This window comes from Plectropomus leopardus, chromosome 6, assembly GCF_008729295.1.
Source record: "Plectropomus leopardus isolate mb chromosome 6, YSFRI_Pleo_2.0, whole genome shotgun sequence".
NCBI lineage: Eukaryota > Metazoa > Chordata > Actinopteri > Perciformes > Serranidae > Plectropomus > Plectropomus leopardus.
In genome coordinates, this window is record NC_056468.1 from 18,515,037 (window position 1) to 18,533,185 (window position 18,149).

The following is an 18,149-nucleotide window of genomic DNA, read 5'->3' on the forward strand; positions in this document are numbered from 1 at the left end:
GCTCTTTGATGTGCTAATCTGTCACTATTGAGGCAAAATGTATTCATTAATAATTAGTATGATCATGTTTAGATTATTTTTGGAAAATTGGCATGGAGAGCGGTTAAATCAATAAAAAGATGTAAGTTAGACTGGAATTAGATATTAGAACGACTTGTTTGTCATAAAGTGCCAACAGGCATCAGCATTTCATGGATAGCATAATTTATTTCATTAATGCCTCACTTGCAGTAATAAATGAAATCATCGCTGCTCATCTGCAGTCAGAGTTCATTTTTGCCAACACTTCTGAAACAATAAGGAGTGAAGGAGAAATATGAGCTCATGTTGGGCTTGACAAAAAAGTAAGTAGGTGCATTTCCAGGGTCAAAATGATTCCTCCCCTGTATTTTTGAAATACACTAAAGGACAGGATGTATGTGCTTTGAACGGAAAATCTTTGAATAGATGTAATCTCACTTCCTGCTCAGTAACAATATAAAATTAATAAGAACAAGAGTGCGATTTAAAAAAAATTTTTTAAATTTTTTTCATGTTGTAACTGTGGAAGGCAGGGGGAAGACCCAGAGGTTACATGAAACACTGGAAACGCTTCATTAAAGGAAGGCCTCACCAACAAAATGACCATTGGTTTATTAATTACTTACCCCATTTTATGCTGAATTTATGAAGAAATATATTTCTTTCTTTCTATAATATTCTACATTATTTACAAACTCTCACACAACTCATGCAGTTTAATCCAGGTCTCATTTATCCAGTCATATGGTCAGTACTTGTATTTGCATTAAACCTTACTATTTAAAACAACTTGGATCATTTAGTGGCTGAAGAGCAAGATATCCCCCTCAGAGGTTGGTGGAGACCAAAATGAAACAAAATTTGAGGGAATCTTGGACTTGCATTTGTGAGGTTGTAAGAAACACAATTCCAAATAATAAATGATAATGCAACTTTATATATGATGGATGTGTAAATAGGCAACTGCATGCTGACATATTAGTCAAAGATGTATTAGCACCTTGTTTTGCTGCTCTCTTTATTAATTAAAACTAATCTAACTATCATAGGCCTATAAACCATTGTATGAGGATATGCTGATCATGTATTTGGGTTTACACTCAAATGCATGCAAAGCAAATTACATTCCCATGAGTCCTAGCTGCACTTTGTTTTTGGTGTAAATTGGTGGTAAAGATACATAATTTATTTAATTTGGCTTTCAAAGCTTGTCTTTGTGATACAGGATATTCTGGTCTTGCACACCAGACCATAAAACCACTGCTCGTGGTACTAAATTACTTTTACCTATGCATATATCTACATATGTTTGTACACTTATATACACAAAGTACTGCTGTAGCCTGCTTTTATTCATTGTCTCGTAGTAATGGAGAAGCCTGGAGGGACTGTAGTGAGATTTTAATTTTCTTTGATCTTCAGATATACATGATCACCTTTTAAATCCAACGTTTCTTCAGAGATGACAGTCGACCACAGCGCATCATGTTATGCACTCATTTATTGGGCCTTATCACATTACATTCATTCCATAGAAAATACATTCAAATGTGACACCTATGTTCAGAAAGTGCCGGCTTGTCAATGAAAGCGAGAGCCAATAAAGTTTAAAGCATGTGTTAAAAATAGAAACAACTTCTCCCGTTTTGCTTGTTGCAATACAAATATTGTCGATGTGTCAGCGCACATTATAAAAATATATTCATATCACTCTGAAAATGGAAGTCAGTTCATGTTTTCTGGCTTTCAGTCGCCAGTGTTTATTTATTCATATATTCATGTATCTATTTATTTATACACTTGTTTATTTTTAAGCATATGGCATAGCACAGAGTACCATTAGAAGAGGTGCTGCTTATAAAATCTGAGCAGAATTTTTCACACATTTGTGGATTTTTCTTTTGTATTATGAAGAGTAAAATTATGATCAGCTTTAACTGTTTCATAGCTCCTCTTACAGCAAAGCAATAAAACAAAAAAACATTTTTCACATTCGGAATGATTAACTGTCATAAAATAAATCTCTAACGATCACTACTGCTAAATGTAACCTCCAATCTATAATACGAGTGTAACGCCTAATTCCTCAGTGATCTTTGGGTGTTGCACAGCGATGTGCTTTTTGGATTTCTGCATCAAGTCCAGTGTTAAGAAAACATATTCACAACCAAATTAGTCAACATGTGCACTGCACACCAGAGATAAATAAATGCTGTCAAGATAAATTCTCTTCTCTCCTTGAGTCAGTGCCTTCAAGAGGGATTATTCATCATCTTGAATACAAGAAGCTGAATTTTTTTAACCTCTTCATCATCGAAAACACGATTCCTCTAACATGCAGTAAGTTGAATAACTTACAAAAACGTGGAAACACACAATATCATCATCAGGTAGTTATAGCCTGCATATTACATTTTCACCTCTGACAAAGGGCAAAATGTTTTAAAGTTTTCACGTATAAAATAGTATTTTTCTGTAACTGTAATAGCAGCAGAATAACTTTAATGTTTTGATTTCTTATATTTCTCTTTTGCACAAAATAAGCTCATACAACAAACTTTGCAGTGTTGTATAATATCTTTTGGGTCACATGTTTTTCACTGGCAACAAATCACCAAGGGAGCCTCTCTGTAGTCACAGCTATTGTACCTTCCTCATGTTAAGGCATGTGCACATGCCCACACAGCACATGTGCATAGAGCAGAATAAGAAGTGCTTTTTAGTCAGAGATAAACAAACCGCCTCTTCTATGGATGCATGAAGCTGCTGAGGCTCAACAGAAAATGAAAGAATATGGATATAAAATTAAAATAGTAAAGACACTGATTTCGTCTAACTACAGCTGTAACCTATGATCACAGAAAAAAAGTTCTATTTAAGTCACGTTTTCCTACAAAATATGGTGCAGAGTCTGTTGACAGAACAGTCCAAGTAAAGGAGGAACAAACGGAAAACGAAGGGATCACATGTATCATCTTGGCATGTAGTCCTCTGGAACTCCGGACATGTTCCTTTTCCTCAAGGCAGCGTCTACTGTTCTGATCAGTTCGTTGATGTTTGCTCGCATTTCAGGAGTATACGGGTCATACTCAAGCTTTCGTAGCCCCGATCTCTTGAAGTTTCCATCCTTCTGGCTCTCGACGCAGAGAAGGCGGTCCTCAGAAACCTTCAGACCCAGAAACTCAACCATCCCCTTCAGCTGGGAGAACAGGTCCTTCTTCACATTCTCAAAATGGACCACGTGGACAGTCTTTCCATAATTAAGCCAGTCCAGTGTGTGGGATGCCCACCAAGGGGCGTAGTTCTTGACAAACTCAGGCCACTCTGCAGGACAAACAGGAGAGTTCAGAAAATAAATCAGCAAAGAATTTGTGCAAAAACATTGTTTTCCATGGTGAACCGGGAGTCCAAAAGTATAGAAAATTATTGATGAATTGAAGTAAAAGCAGGCAAAGCTACATCAGTACATACTAAATAAACTAAATGATAAACAGTGCAGGCGTGCTGTTTATGCAGAATTATTTTAAATAGTAACAATTTAGCAGGATGCATGTGTTTTCGAAGTATTGAGCACAAGACTGGATAAATGAAAGTTGGATTAAACTGCACTGAGTTGTGAGTTTGTAATGGATGTTTTTATGTGGTTTTGCTGTTGTTAAACATGGACCTCAAATTCAACTCTAAATTGCCATTTGGGGGGTGGAGTATTCCTTTAAATAGGAGTAAAAGTGATAGCTTTACTTTTAGCTTTTACTGAAATCTAAAGTATTATTCATAGGAATTTTATAAATATAGACCCTGATCTCCAAACAAAGCATCAACAAAATGCGAAAAATGATAAAGTTAAATAAGTTAAAAAGTAAAATAAGGGAGTGAATGAAGGGAAAGTGAGAGTCACGGCAGCCAAACACTGATTTCATTTAGCTTGATAGGTCTGGCACAATTCTGGGCAGGGTACAATAAGACATTTCTGAAATGTTTGGACAGTAAAATCAACATTTAGTTGTCAGTCAAACCGCGGAGGTACTGTAGGAAAATCCTTTGCTTGCAACTTTAATACTCATTGATAATCTACTGGCCCATAAAAGCGACCGCTGGCAGGAGCTGTGCTACTTTAGCACGCATCTTTACTGTTAAGAGAGGTTGTCGTTAAAGTTTAAAGCCTGCCGAGTTTGCAGTGCTGTCTCTGAGACCAATGAAACACGCACAGTCTACAGAATATTAGATGCTGCATTAAAAGCGCAACTAGCTGTATAGAAACACTGAGGAACCGTGTCTTTGACCACACCACATCTGTTCTCACTATCACGCTTTCAAAAGCAGCCAGAGCTGAGAATAAAAAAAGGAACCAAAATTATTGAGCTCTCCATGTGAATATTCTGTTCTGCCAATGTTTGAATATCAGATTTAGTTAAGATGTTCTTTTTGGCAGGGTTTTGACTTTAAAAAATCCAAATAAAGGGGTTTATGTAACAGCCACCAGATAATACTGAAAAACAACAAGACTGTACTTTGTAAAACGACATGTCCTCCAAAATAAGTTGCACTTGCTCCTGAGTTGACTTTATGGGGCCACACTGGAAGGCATCAGTGTCAGTAACATCATCTGAGCCCCGCAGCCTCCCCCCACAGCGGTGAGTGCATCAAATCGTACATGTGGCGTCTCGAACACAATGTCACGCTGACTCTCAAACTGTATCCTCTCCCTGTATTCGAAGTGGCAGCTGTCAAAAAGCCTTTCTCTTTACTGATGTCACTGCATCATTTCCCCACCAACAGAAGGAATAAACACTCATTGGAAATGGCAGGCCAAATGTGCTGATGTTTCCACAAAGAGAGACAACTGCTGGGTCGGCAACTCTCTCCAGCCTCTGGAAAATCGATTTAAACCTCACAGAAAGTCAGAGAGACAGCACTCGGACCAGACAAAACCAGTTGCCATGGTTACCAAGACACACTTAGGAGAGTGAATGAGCTGAGAAGAGCAAAATCTGCATGAAATATAAATATATCTTCTCAACAAAGGGCATGCAGTATTACAAAGAGTAACTGAACCCCAAGGTTTCATTTCCGTAGTGATGCTATGAACAATGACCTTCTTAATAAACTCTCTTAATCATCAAGCGACCGAACTGTGCTGAAACATTATGAAGTGGTTGCACAATTCATGGTGACGCACTGGACTTAAGACAAAATGGGCAAATGGTCACAAAGGAACAAATTAATAGTGCACTCTCTTAATGTAATATATTTATGGGTAACGGCATAAATCAAGCAGCTACTTATAACAGAAATCATTTTAATTCCTTTGTATTTCTTGAGTATAATCTTAGAGGAAGTCACTTAGATACACGTATACGCTGTAACATAAAGGATCTCTGCACAAAAGAAGTCACCAGAAACAAAAAAGTTGCAATTGTGCATTCTTAGCCAAAACATGTTTTTTCTAACCTCTTACCAAGTTGTATATCTGCCCCCCCAACCCCCCGTACTGTTGCAACATAAAATCAAAAATTGAAATTTCAGCATAACCTCTACATATGAGATGTCAAAAGTAACATATCTGTGGTTTGCAGAAACGTACAATGCCAACATTTATTTTGGCGACCGGGTTGCTTAAAAACATTTTGTTCGCACACGCCAAAAGCTTTCTTAAAGGTGCAGTGTGATGAATTTATTTGTATGTTGCAGTGAGGATTGCAGATTGCAATCCTGTGTGTAGTGAAGTGTAAAGTTCCTTCAGTTCCAAATTATCCACAGAGGTCTTTTCCTTCCAAAAAAAACAGACCAGTTGATGAAAACCCCCAAAATCAGACATAAAAGCCATTTCACATTACAAATCAGTGTTTTTCTGATGCTTTTCAGCTTGCACAGACGGGCTACATGAATACTGCATGAAGTAGTTTCACATTAAAAATCAGTGCTTTTCCAATAGTGTTCAGCCTGTTGCAGAGGGGCTGCTAACTAAGGTGGCTGATGCAAAAACGTGAATGGTCCTTTCTAAAGCCAGTGTTTGGTTTGTTTGTTTTGGGCTACTGTAGAAACGTGGTGGTGCAACATGGCAGACTCCATGAACAAGATACCTGCTCCTTATGTAGACATAAACTGCTCACTCTAAGGTAACAAAAGACAGCAATTCTTATTTTCAGTTGTTTTATACACTAAAGAAAACATACTTATTTTATTATATTAAAATGTGTACCAATATATCCCCCTAAATCTGAAACACAAGAGACCTCTAAAGAAATATTTCTTTTTTCATTTTGGGAAATCACCTTATTTTATGTCTGGCAAAAAACACAAGAAGTCTGATACTGCTCTCATGTCTGTATTTCATATTTTAACAAGGCTAAAACCAGCTGCCCATTAGCTCACTTAGCTCAAGGACTGTAAACAAAGGGAAAAAGTTAGCATAGTCTGCCTACCAGTACCTCTTAAGCTTACCATTTAAAACATTATATCTTTGCATTTAAGCCGTACAGAAACTGATGAATAAACATAGCAATTATTCATTGTATTAGGGGTTATGTGCTGAGCTATTTCTTGCAAGAATGTAAAACATTGCGATACACACAGTCTCATCACATTTCTAAATTAAATGTAGCACGAGAGTCTGAGGAAGAAGCTGCTTTTACCTGGTGACACAACTCATGATCTGACTAAGAGCTTGTGGTCTGGTGGCTAATTCTTTCATTTCTCATTTTTAAAGATGGACAGACCGAGCTTGATACCATGGTGGAAATGGTTTTGGAAAGTTTTCAAAGCTTTATGCACAGCCACAGTGGTTTATGAGGTCAAAACCAGCTCGAGGTTTAATGCTCATTTCCTCGCCATTCTAGATCATCATCGACCATCTCCCACTTCTTTGGATCATTACCACATAATCCAAGTGAAGACATTGGTGGCAGATTTATTTTTCAATTTCATTTTATTCAGTAGGGTTGAAGGGGGTGTTTTTTCTTTTTTGAATCACTGAGATTAAGGGCCCTTAAACACCAAACCGATGGCCGTTGGTCAATGTCGGGCCCTTGGTGAGTGACTGTGGAATTTTTGGTGTGTCCTGCACAGTTGGGCCCTGTCTAGCTTTGTCGGCCCCTGACGGCCCTTGTCGGCCCTTGTCGACCTTTGTCAGCCCTTGTCTGCTAATTAAGTGTGTTAAATGAGTTATTTCCTCTCACATAGGTGAAAAACTGCTTATTGGCCATTGGCTGTCATCTTTACGGTGTGCTTGGTGATATGGCGTGAGGTGAGGTAACAGTCGGCATTTGTCGCCACTAATTCTTTGTTGTCTTTTTTGTGTGTCTAGGCCTTGAAACTGCTTATAAACAACAGCGTAAGGACTGACACTACCATTTATCCATTAGCTGGATATATTTTGGCCAGAAGCTCACAGATTCTTACATTTTTCATTATAAAATGGAATAAAAAAATGTATTCAATCTCTTAACTAGCTTTCTCTGTTACCAAAAACAAATGTTTCCACTAGTTTGAAAGATTTACTCAGAGTCGGCCAGGGCATCGCGATCTTGTAATCAGTTTGAAAATGAAACATGGCTTTGGTTGTTAAGCTCTTCATTTTTAGTAAATACTGTACAATATAGTGACTACAGCAGCTCACCTTTCCCTCTCCAGTGGGCCTGGGAGGCAAATCCAATGTGGCCGCCATATTTTCTGTTAAATTCTGCCATGAGGGCTTTGTAGGGGTTTCGGATCATGAGGATGCTGGAGTCAAAGGATTCAATCTCCTTCCTGCCGCTCTCATGTGTCTTAATGCAGATTGTCCTCCCACTCCGCCAGTGGTCCCGCTCCCCTTTAAATCCTGTGAAACATTTACAATGCCGCAGTGAACAGATTTAATCCACAGAGGTTTCTGAGTTATATCAGATACAAGTCGAAGCTTACCTTTATTGTACAGGGAGCCATCAAAGTAATAGCTGCCGGTGTAGAAGCCCGTGGCGAGCTCTATGAGGTGGCGAGCCCAGGTGTTGCCGGCTCCGGGGAAACTGGCGAGGGCCACCAGCTGCTTGGCACGAGTGGGGAGGAAATGGCGGTCCATGCAGCGGTTATCTAACAAAACACAAACAGCAAAGGGATATATTAATGATTTGTTCTGTGAATTGATTTACTGAATAATACTACAGTGGTAAACATGAGCATGAACTGTGACTGCAAAATATTTGACAGGTTTCTCAACACAATTGCGCTTCAAATAGATACTGAAAGTTAGTCACTTCCTGCCTATTGGCTTAGTTCTGTAATAATGGGGGCTACAGACAAAGAAGTTATGTTGAAACATTGGAAGTCTGTGGCAAAGACATTTAACATCAGTGGATAAAAAAGGTCAACAAAGGTCTAAATACAGGACTAAGGACATTCCTGTCATGTTTTGTTGTGCGTGGGTTAGCTTTTTCCTCATTACAAACTGCCTAACAATGACAATGCCCACTTCCTGACATTAATGTGTGACGTTAATACTCCAAAAATATACTGTTAAAAATACTGGAGAAAATAGACAATAGATGCAGATTACTGAGTACAACTTGTTCAGAATATTTACATGACTTTCACTTCCCGCTGCGGCTTGTTCTTGTTTTTTTTTTTTTTTTTTTGCTTCGCAGCAGTAAACATCCTTTTTTGTTTACTGGATTCTGTGTTTCTGCTGATCCAAGCTACAGCTGCGTGAGACACACTAATGCTAGACTTTTGGGGCTGATAACAATATTTTATGATAGGATGTTGTCTCCCTGGTTCCCTCGTCAGAAAGCCTTTGGGATTTTACCATTGGATTTTGGATTATGACAGAAAGTAGGCTCTGTGGCAAACAAAAGTTTATGATACTTACATGTTTTGTTCAGCAAGACAATCTTCACAAATGATCACCACTTTTATGATTTCTGATGCCTAAGTGCAATCGCCAGAAGTAAAAAGCTAATGTTAGACTATAAATGAACTACACCACGGTTGCATTATTTAACGTTGCCACCACACAGAGTTATAAAGCCGTGTTAGCAACCATCTCTTTTACGACGAAAAATATATTTAACTAAATTAAGAAAAAATCTATATAAAACGTGCCCCCTCAAAAACACACGTGCTGTAAATGTGCACGTGTGTTTTTGCTGCATGCGGATTGTGGCTGACACTTGAGCTTCCTGACATGCATGTCATAACAACGTGCTCTTCATATACTGCTGTGAGCCACCGAATGTTACCTTGAACCTGCGTCTGGTACACCACAAAGTACTCGTCGTTCCCACAGCTCTCAAACTCTTCCCCATAACAGCGGTGGAGACACATGCCCTCGTCTTCCAGCTCATGAAGGGAGAAGAGAGGGGTTGGGAAGCCACAGTAACATCGATCTCCAGCCAGGACGGCCAGCGTTTTCTCCTGAAATACAGCTGCCATTAAACACTGAAGACACGTGCACAAATGTAATATGCAAAAAACACACATCCAAAGATAAAAACCTCACCCTCTCAGTGCACATGTCCACACATTTGTCCACAGACATGTTTTGGATGACGGCGCTGAAGGGAAGTGCCAGCGTGACATTGTCTGGCCTGTGGAAACACCCTTTAAAGATGGCGCTGCCATCTGAAACAGACACAACAAAACCAAAATGTTATTCTCCATGAGGAAGTAAAAAAAAAAGGACTGCAGTTTTATGGTTGCTGAGCACAGCTTCCATCAGCTTGGCCTCTATTCACTGACCCCTGATGAAGAGATCCCACTGGGACTCTCCTCCAGTCTACTGAGGCCCTGACCTGCCAGCAGAATCGACCAATGGCAGCACTCACATCCCTGCAGTGTGATGATGACCTTTAATCTCAGGTCCGCACTCTGGTCTGATGGATATACCATAAATCACAGCGGCAGAGGAGAGCTGCTTCTTTCTTTCACAGAAAGTCGTTTCATACACTGATTTTGTATATTTTTGATTGCTTCTTCTGCTCATACATCTTATCTTAATTACAAAATGATTGGATGATTTCTTTTAGAATAATAAAAAGAGAGAGCAGTTTTAAATCAGGATTGAACTGTTCATCATATCGTGGGCATCGCTCGGGTAAAGGATGAAAACCGCCGACTGTGGAAGAAAACCGAACTTTCATTTCACATTTGTTTCACGCTGTCAACACATGCCGTGCTGATGTACATATGAAACTCTTTCTGCTGTCAACAGACGGTTAAGCTTTTATAGCAAAGGAAGAAAACCACACACTAAAAGCTTTTCACTGTGACATACCATGATGAAGACAACGTCGCTGAAAAAAATATGCACATGAAGCTGCGCATCTGCGGCATTTATTTATGCTACAAAAACCTGCACCTCCACAAGACTGCTGAGCTGGGCTTAACTATCAGCGCAGTGAGGCTTTAAAACAAGATAACAGCGCTTGCAAATTAGCTCCAGCCATGTGAGGGTATCTAATGTTTTATTTATTTTTGACCTTTTTCCCTGACTAAAAGCTGCATTTTTAATGTCATGTCCTTGTTCTCTTTATTCCCCTGCAGTATATCTCCACTGCTCCCTCGTTCTGCTACCCTTCTTTGCCCTTGCATTTGGCACAACATTTTAAATCAACTTAAGATGCTTTTTTTGAGCTCCGCTGACTACCATCACACACTGCAGCATCCAAACATATATCTCAAACAAGGTCTTAAGCAAACAAATGCAGATATCTTTGCAGTTCAACCATTGGACCGTAATGGTTGTGAAAACCACGAAACAGCCACCTCGACACATTTCCTGCATTTCCTCTTTGATGTTCACATGACATGAGATCAGGGTCAGAGGTGAAAACACAAACATGAAGAGCTTATTCAGCAGTTGGCAAACACAGAAAAAAAGCAGAAATGAAAATAATAATAAACAAGCAGCAGTGAACTGGATGAGGAAAGCAAGATCACTTAGAGGAGAGTTGAGGTGTGTTGGCTCAATCTTTCTTTCACATTAGCAGATTATTTCTCAGAATCGGTGGGCAGGTGAAAAAAGGGAAGAGTAAAGAGAATAAGCAGAAAAAAGGGTGTGAAAAGTAACTTCACTTTGTGGTCAGGACTTTTTCAATAATTTCAACAATTTATTTCAACACACAGATCTTTTTCCCCTCTGCTAATCAGCCCTTCCTTCACTTCACTTCAGTTTTCCAGCAGCAGACAGCAGCGAGTGTTTAGGATGCAGACCACGGCTGGCTGGGCTACGTAGGTAGCACAGCTCTCCGGGGAGAGAGGTAAACACAACAGAGCAGCCTGCTCCCAACTGTGGCATTAACCCAAAATAAAACAAATATTTTCCCTCAAAACAGCAGGGTTGTTACATTTCTAGACAGAAAATAGCATCTTTGTGACTTAGTGGAAACTGCTACTATATTCTGGTCTGCTTGTGTCTTTCTCAGCACATGGACACCACATTCATATATCAAATTCAATTTTTCAAAAGTAAAATTCTCTTATTTCAAACATGACGGTGTGGTTTTGTGTGTACTTGACAGCTCTGTGTGGAACAGTACGTTCTTTCCATGCAACCTGGTGGAGTTTTTGTTTTTGTTGCAGAGTGTCAGACTCACAGCGGCGTGCTGACTCCTGGCTCAGCTCCAACCTATAGATGGACAGTCTGTTGGCTCCTCCGCACAGGTTGATCTTTTCTCCTTTGCACTCCATATTGCATTCGCTATCTGAAGCGTTGGGTGCCTGGATCTTGTGGCCGCAGTAGCACTCTGCTCCAAACTCCAGACCTGCGTACATGTATCCTCTGGGGGGAAGAGAAAGGAAAAAGCATTAGCATCGTTAGTGAAGGAAAGAAGGAGAGAGAGAGAAATTGCTCTGAGCCTTTGTGGCGTTTCTTAATCCTTCACAGGCCAATACAGATGATGTTTCAGAGCAACTGGAAAAGCAGTGATCAATAAAACCAAACAAATGATGCACAGAGGGTGTTGAAGTAAAAATGAGAACACATCCAAACATCTCTCACTGTAGTGAAGATACTGCGAGGCTCAAAAAGCAATTATTCATATACTTAAAAACTGGATTCATCACACAAGCTTTCTCCCATCTTTTGCTGCATGGAGGATTTGACTCCCAAGGCGCGTTTCAGGTGCAATTAGACGTCTAACACACCCCTCTCACAGGACAAATCCCCCGGGCTGTCAATCAAACCCGAACCTCTGCGTGCTGCTATGTGCTGTTGCCCCTCATTTGTTTGTCTGTTTATATTAACCCGCCGCTCTGTGAGAGGAGGCAAGCAGGCTGCAAGAAGCGAGAAGCAAGAGGAGGAAGAGGCTGAAAAACAAGCGTCTCTCACTGTTCCTGTTCCCCGCTCTGTGAATCAGTGATGGGTGTAATTCAATGCATTTGATAAAGACGTCCCTGGTATTCCACAGGGAGAGAGAAGAGGTGAAAGAAAGAAAGATGGGTCAGGTAGCAGAGAGAGGGAGACAGGATGTGAGGAAATGGGAGACAATAGAGGAGAGGAGCAGGGAGATAAATGCTTTAAAAGCTGGAGAATATATAACAGTTTTTCATGTTTACAAAAATTGTATTAAGGCATTCTTCATGGCCAAATGTATGTGAACATCTTCACATTACACTCATATGTGACTGTTAAACGTGTCACTTCAAATCCTTTGTTAAAAATGTGCTGATATAAGAGCCTAACCTCTTCTGTGAAGTCCTTTATACTTAGCATGTATTATTCAGTCGGTTTGCCTAATTTTTCAAGCTTTTGCCCATACTTTGCCACCTAGTCCAACTTGTCATTTCCATTAAACCAAAATGTTTCAGAATTTTTGGGGGCTTTCCTTGCTTTTATTTAACAGGACAGCTTTAAGAGTGAAAGGGGGAGAGAGGGGGGATGACATGCAGCGAATCAAACCCGCTGCGGCAAGGACACAGCCTCTGTCCATGGGGTGCCCACTCCACCAGGCAAGCCACTGCAGGCGCCCTGATTCACGATTTTTTGTTCTGCATTATCATATAAAGCCTTTGTCTTAAACTGGGGGTCTGGTCTGGGACCCCTAGGGGGTCCTCAGAGTTACTGCAGGGCACTGCCAAATAATTGTTTTAAGTTTTGATCTTTGTGAAAGTGAAGTTTCCTCTTGCAACTACCTGAAAAGTAAATACAGATCAAGGCTGCAGCCTGAGACTTATATGGCCTTCTGCCTGACAACGTCCATCAGCTCCGTTTAATATAGGATGCAGCTTTATACTATATGTGTAGGAGGAGGTCCCTGCTCAGTTACTCTTTCAGCTAAGGGGTCCTTGACCTAAACATGTTGAAGACACCTGATATAATGCATAAATGTGCACTTAGACCACAGGCTGACAAGTCACAGAGCTCACCGAAGCGTGCACTGCTATGTCCTGAGAAATTACACCCATTCAGGTGAAACTGTATTTTTAGGGAGTCGTTATTGGTCATTTACTGGCATTGGTTTTATGACTCTGGCTCCATAAAACATCACAGATGAGGAAGTTCCTTTTAATCACTTTCAGAAGTTTTTAATTTCCTTCTCAGCTCTTCTGCTCTTCCAGCTCGGTTTTATTTATCAGCCTGACAGCAGGAAAAAAAAGAGTGGAAAGAGAGTGGATATGTAATTGATGAGTGTTTTTGTTGTTTGCTGCTGTCGTACCTTTCTGCACAGTTGTCCTGGCAACGGAATACAGTCATTTTTTTGTAGTCGAAAAAGGAAACTCCTCTCAGTGCTCTTTTCTGTGTGTCATCAATGTAGCAGCCGATATACTTTGCTGAAAAACAGGGGAAAAAAGTTACTTATGAATAAAGAAACACAAACACATTTTCAAAAATAAAATAGCTATATACAGTATATGATAATTACTTCAGCTATTGTACTACACAGTCAAAATAAGAGTTAAAGGTGAACACTGTTCGTAGCAGTATTGTCTTCTCATGCCGACACAGTCTAGTAAGAGAGGACATGAGGAGTCAAAACTGGGGCAGAATCTTTATTTATTTATAAAGACACACATCCCCTTCTAGTGGCCTGTAACTGTAACTGTCATGTCTCTGCATTTCTTCACGAGTGTGTGGGGGTTGGGCTTCAGTAAACCTCTGCAGAGTGATCGAGCAGCCCTTCAACAGCTTCTTCCCTCTCATTAAAATGCTGTTTCTCTATTTAACTGAGCTGCAAAGGCTCCACTATACCTTTAACAAACAAGCCTCTCGCCATCTGTGTTGTGCCATTACCCCTCTGAGCCTCTGATCTGAGCTAAATGAGTCCTAGTCCCCCTGCATTACTTTAATTGTTATGGACTAAAGACCTGCGTTTGTGCAGCATGTGGTGTCCTGCAGGACTCAGCTGTAATCTCCCTCCTAACTATTGTTGAGCTGGAAAATAATCTGCTTTATGATGAAGGGAAATGCTGATTTAAATGAAGCTGGAAGCTTGTTTTGATATATTTCTTCTTTATAAGTGCACATGATGAAAGATCAGATGCAACTGATATCATTATCTGTACTTTCAATATGCAAACGAACCACAGTACCCTCTATGCATCTGGTGGATCATCAACTAATGTCAACATCTTTAGTCCGCTCCAGTTTTCTCATCAGTACAGTATGCTTCTGTGCCACTGCCCCACACAGTGCAAATGTGTTTATGTGCTGTGGTGCATTTTATGCTGCAATATTCCCTCTGTATTAAATTCAGGGCCAGTGGGAATGGGTGCATTTGCAGTGAGCGAAGAGAAAAGGCTGAAGATGGTTCAGACTGCAGAGTGATGAGTGGTGCATGAGAGCAAACGAATGCTTTGAAGCTGCTAATTACTCCATCATCACTTTCAGCCGCAGTCCTGTGAGGTTGGTGTTTCAGGGTGGGAGGGGAGGAGGACGGAGCCAGACTGAGAGACCTTCATTTGATCAGACAACCCAAAGCTTGAATGTACTGTACACTACAAACATGTTTGTTTTCTTGACCTTGAATTGGAAAAAATAGCTCAGCACTGCACTAAAAATACATCATTTTTTAATACTGTAATGTGCAGCGGGGTACTGTACTGTGACTCATAGTTTTTGTAATAGAATCACTTATTTGTTTTCTCCTCTGGCTCGATTCTCTTCAGGCTCAGAGAGTCCCTGAGTGGAGTGAGATAAAAATCAGGAGAGCTGCCTCGACGCTAACACACACAAAGCAGCAGTCACTCACACTCATGTTTGATATTTATGGGCAGTTTAGATTCTACACCTGCCCGTACTGCACTCTGGAGGGAAAACAGAAACCCAGGTAACCACAATAGAGTGATAGTAAAATGAATGGCTCCTCAGTGTCTATTTTAAGACATCGGGGTTATGAATAAATAGAAACACCTAAATAGCATGTGTGTAGTCGAGTAGTATCTGGACTGCCTTTTACAACTGCAGAACTGAATGTTTTTTTCTTGTGGAGTAATAACTAAGTACATTCACTCAAACACTGTACTTACTGTAACTACAATTCTGAGTGACTTGACCTTTAATTGAGTATTTCCATATTATGCTACTTTATATTTCTACCTAACTATATTTCAGTGGTAAATATAGTATTAATTCACTACATGACAGCAACAGTTACTTGTTATTTCACAGATTAAGATTTTACATACAAAATGTGTCCAGTTTTTAAAATAGTAAGCATTCTTGTAGATCAAACTGTGCAGCAGTAACATGGCTTAAATGGTAATATGTCTTTATTTTAGGTAAAATAATAAATGCCAGACTTATGGTACACCAGGTTATTTAGAAATACCAAACGTACGTCAAACGTCAAAAATACAGATGCTCCTCTTTTCATTAAATTGATGTGGAGATGCTGTATTGGGGCGATGTAGTGCACAGCATCTGCCACCAGATGCCAGTCTCCTGTCAAGGAACAGGCAGCTGAGCTGAGACTGCAAGTGGTGGGGGTAATGTTACAGGACTAGAAAAAGCTGGCCAGCAATGGCCCAGAGAGACAGCAGGAAAACCGCTCAGCTTTGATTTTTTTTTTTCTTCGCAAATACAATCACATATTGTATACTGTGTTAAAATGTCGGGAAGGTATGCAGGTATCAAAATAAATAAATATAATGCCCAAGCCTATTTTTTTTAATTGTAATAGAATAGCCATGGTCATTGCTACTTTTACTCAAGCAAAGTATCTGAAAGGTTTAATGCCCTTGGAAATTTGCTCTAACTGAAGAAACATGTCAAGCTTTATTTATTTCTGTTGGCGGGCTGAACATTATAACTAGGATATCTTTGGATTCCTATGATGGGTGGAGTGTTTACAGTACTGGAGACCAAGTGTCTACAATGGCTAAAACATCTACAGTGCAAAGTATAAATAAGTCACACTTACACAAATATTGTACTTGTGCTGGACTTCAATTATAATGGTGAACTTTGAGTATTTCCATTTCATGATACATTATACTTCTATTTCACTACATTTCAGAGTGAATATTGTGTGTTTTACTCTATGGCAGGCATGTCAAACCGGTCCACAGGGGGGCCGGTGTGGCTGCAGGTTTTGTTTCCAACCAAGTAGCAGCACACCAGACTTGACTCATTTAATCAACTGATCTCCGTCTTCAGACAGTTGATTGGTCAAACTGTGTGCTCTTGGTTGGTTGGCACAAAAACCTGCAGCCACACCGGCCCCCCTGTGGACCAGTTTGACATGCCTACTCTATGGCCTTCATCTGACAGCTATGAGTTACTTTGACAATTTAGATTTTACAGATAAAACCATAAACTTTGTAAATAATGGACGTTGCTACCATTATGTCACCCAGAAGAGTGAGGGGTGGATCTGACTCATAGACTGCAGCAACATCTTGCAGACAGCCTGTAGTCAAGTGGCCTGATTTTAAATATGCGTAACTTTAGGCCTTCATAACACTGGTTATAAATAACTCATTAATTATATAAACATTCCTCCCTGTACAACTGTTGTGATTTTTTAAATTGGCTATAGAAACCTAAACCATTTCAGAGACTTTGTTTTGGAGCCAGCCTCAAGTGGCCACTCAAAGAACTGCAGTTTTTGGCACTTAATGCTGCTCAACCTTTCAGCCTTGGACGTTGCCGCTTGAACAAAACACATTATGAGATTATGAGACTGCCCTATAGTAGGCTGTATAAAGAGTTAAAATCACTACAATGATAACACGGTGCTTACGTGTTAGTGGATCGGTAAAAATAATCAACAATCAACAAAGATATGAGACATATAGTATTCTGTGTAAGTGATTCTGAGTAGGATACTTTTGAATAAAGGTGCCTTCATGTAACAGAGTATTTACACATTTCAGTATTGTAACTTTTAATAAATCAAACGATCAGAGTACTTCTTTCACCCCTGCTGAGGACTATTTTCTATTGTGTTTTGTTATGAAAAGCAGACATTGGTCTGGCACTAGTATTATAGGAGTTTTTTTTTTTTTTTTGAATGTGTGTTGGAGAAATCCACCGTTTTTAATAATTTATACCTTATCCAGCAGTGCAAAGAGTGTTTGACAGGGTAAGAAAAGCTGAGAGCGGGAAGAGAGATGTGAGTCAGGAGTAAATGATCTCCTGTAATCAGCTCATTTGATCATGTTTCATTCGGAAAGGAATAAGTAATCAGGATAGTCGTGCCATCCAAGGTCAGAGTCGTCGTCTATGCACAGACACTTCCTGTCCTTATGCTGGTGTTTTCAAAACATTTTGTGATTCGATAGGATCTCACATGCCAGTAAGGAGTTTATATGTAAACCTTTTCTGACAGGACTGTGTAGTTGCACAGTTATAGAAAGAGAGATAAAACTCTTGCCATTGTGAAGGCATGTAGATGTTGTGATTGTGTAGCTGTCGAACACGTGCTGAGCGGCACAAAGCAAAGCTGCAGCTGAAGCCCTGTGGGTGAGACCCTTGAAGGAATCACTTCGAGACAAGACGGAGGACTTAATCATATTCATCATCTCACTCCACTCTCAAGAGATTTCCTACATGACCAATTACAACTGGAAATTCTCTGTCATTAAGATGGTGCGGTTTATAATTAGAGATTTCTTTGGATCAATTTCATATTAACATGAAGTGTTGGAGGAACGAGTGCTGCCTTTGAATGTGCATTATAAACCAGCAAGTCATAAAATGTTTCAAGTTTGTCAAC

The 18,149-nt window shown here is 39.9% G+C and overlaps 1 protein-coding gene across 3 annotated transcripts in view; it reads right to left on the reverse strand.

Moving 5' to 3' along the window:
* Positions 1 to 1,504: 1,504 nt before the first annotated feature.
* The window catches only part of wscd2 (WSC domain containing 2), a 43,457-nt gene continuing 26,812 nt past the window's right edge, over positions 1,505 to 18,149 (reverse strand). For all 3 annotated transcript variants that reach the window (XM_042488226.1, XM_042488228.1, XM_042488227.1), the window contains 7 exons: positions 13,650 to 13,764; positions 11,589 to 11,773; positions 9,494 to 9,615; positions 9,234 to 9,408; positions 7,924 to 8,088; positions 7,640 to 7,840; positions 1,505 to 3,345 (listed from right to left, as the gene is read on the reverse strand). In XM_042488226.1, the coding sequence (XP_042344160.1) occupies positions 2,993 to 3,345; positions 7,640 to 7,840; positions 7,924 to 8,088; positions 9,234 to 9,408; positions 9,494 to 9,615; positions 11,589 to 11,773; positions 13,650 to 13,764 (1,316 nt within the window). In that variant the 3' untranslated portion in view covers positions 1,505 to 2,992. The remainder of the gene's footprint in view (positions 3,346 to 7,639; positions 7,841 to 7,923; positions 8,089 to 9,233; positions 9,409 to 9,493; positions 9,616 to 11,588; positions 11,774 to 13,649; positions 13,765 to 18,149) is intronic.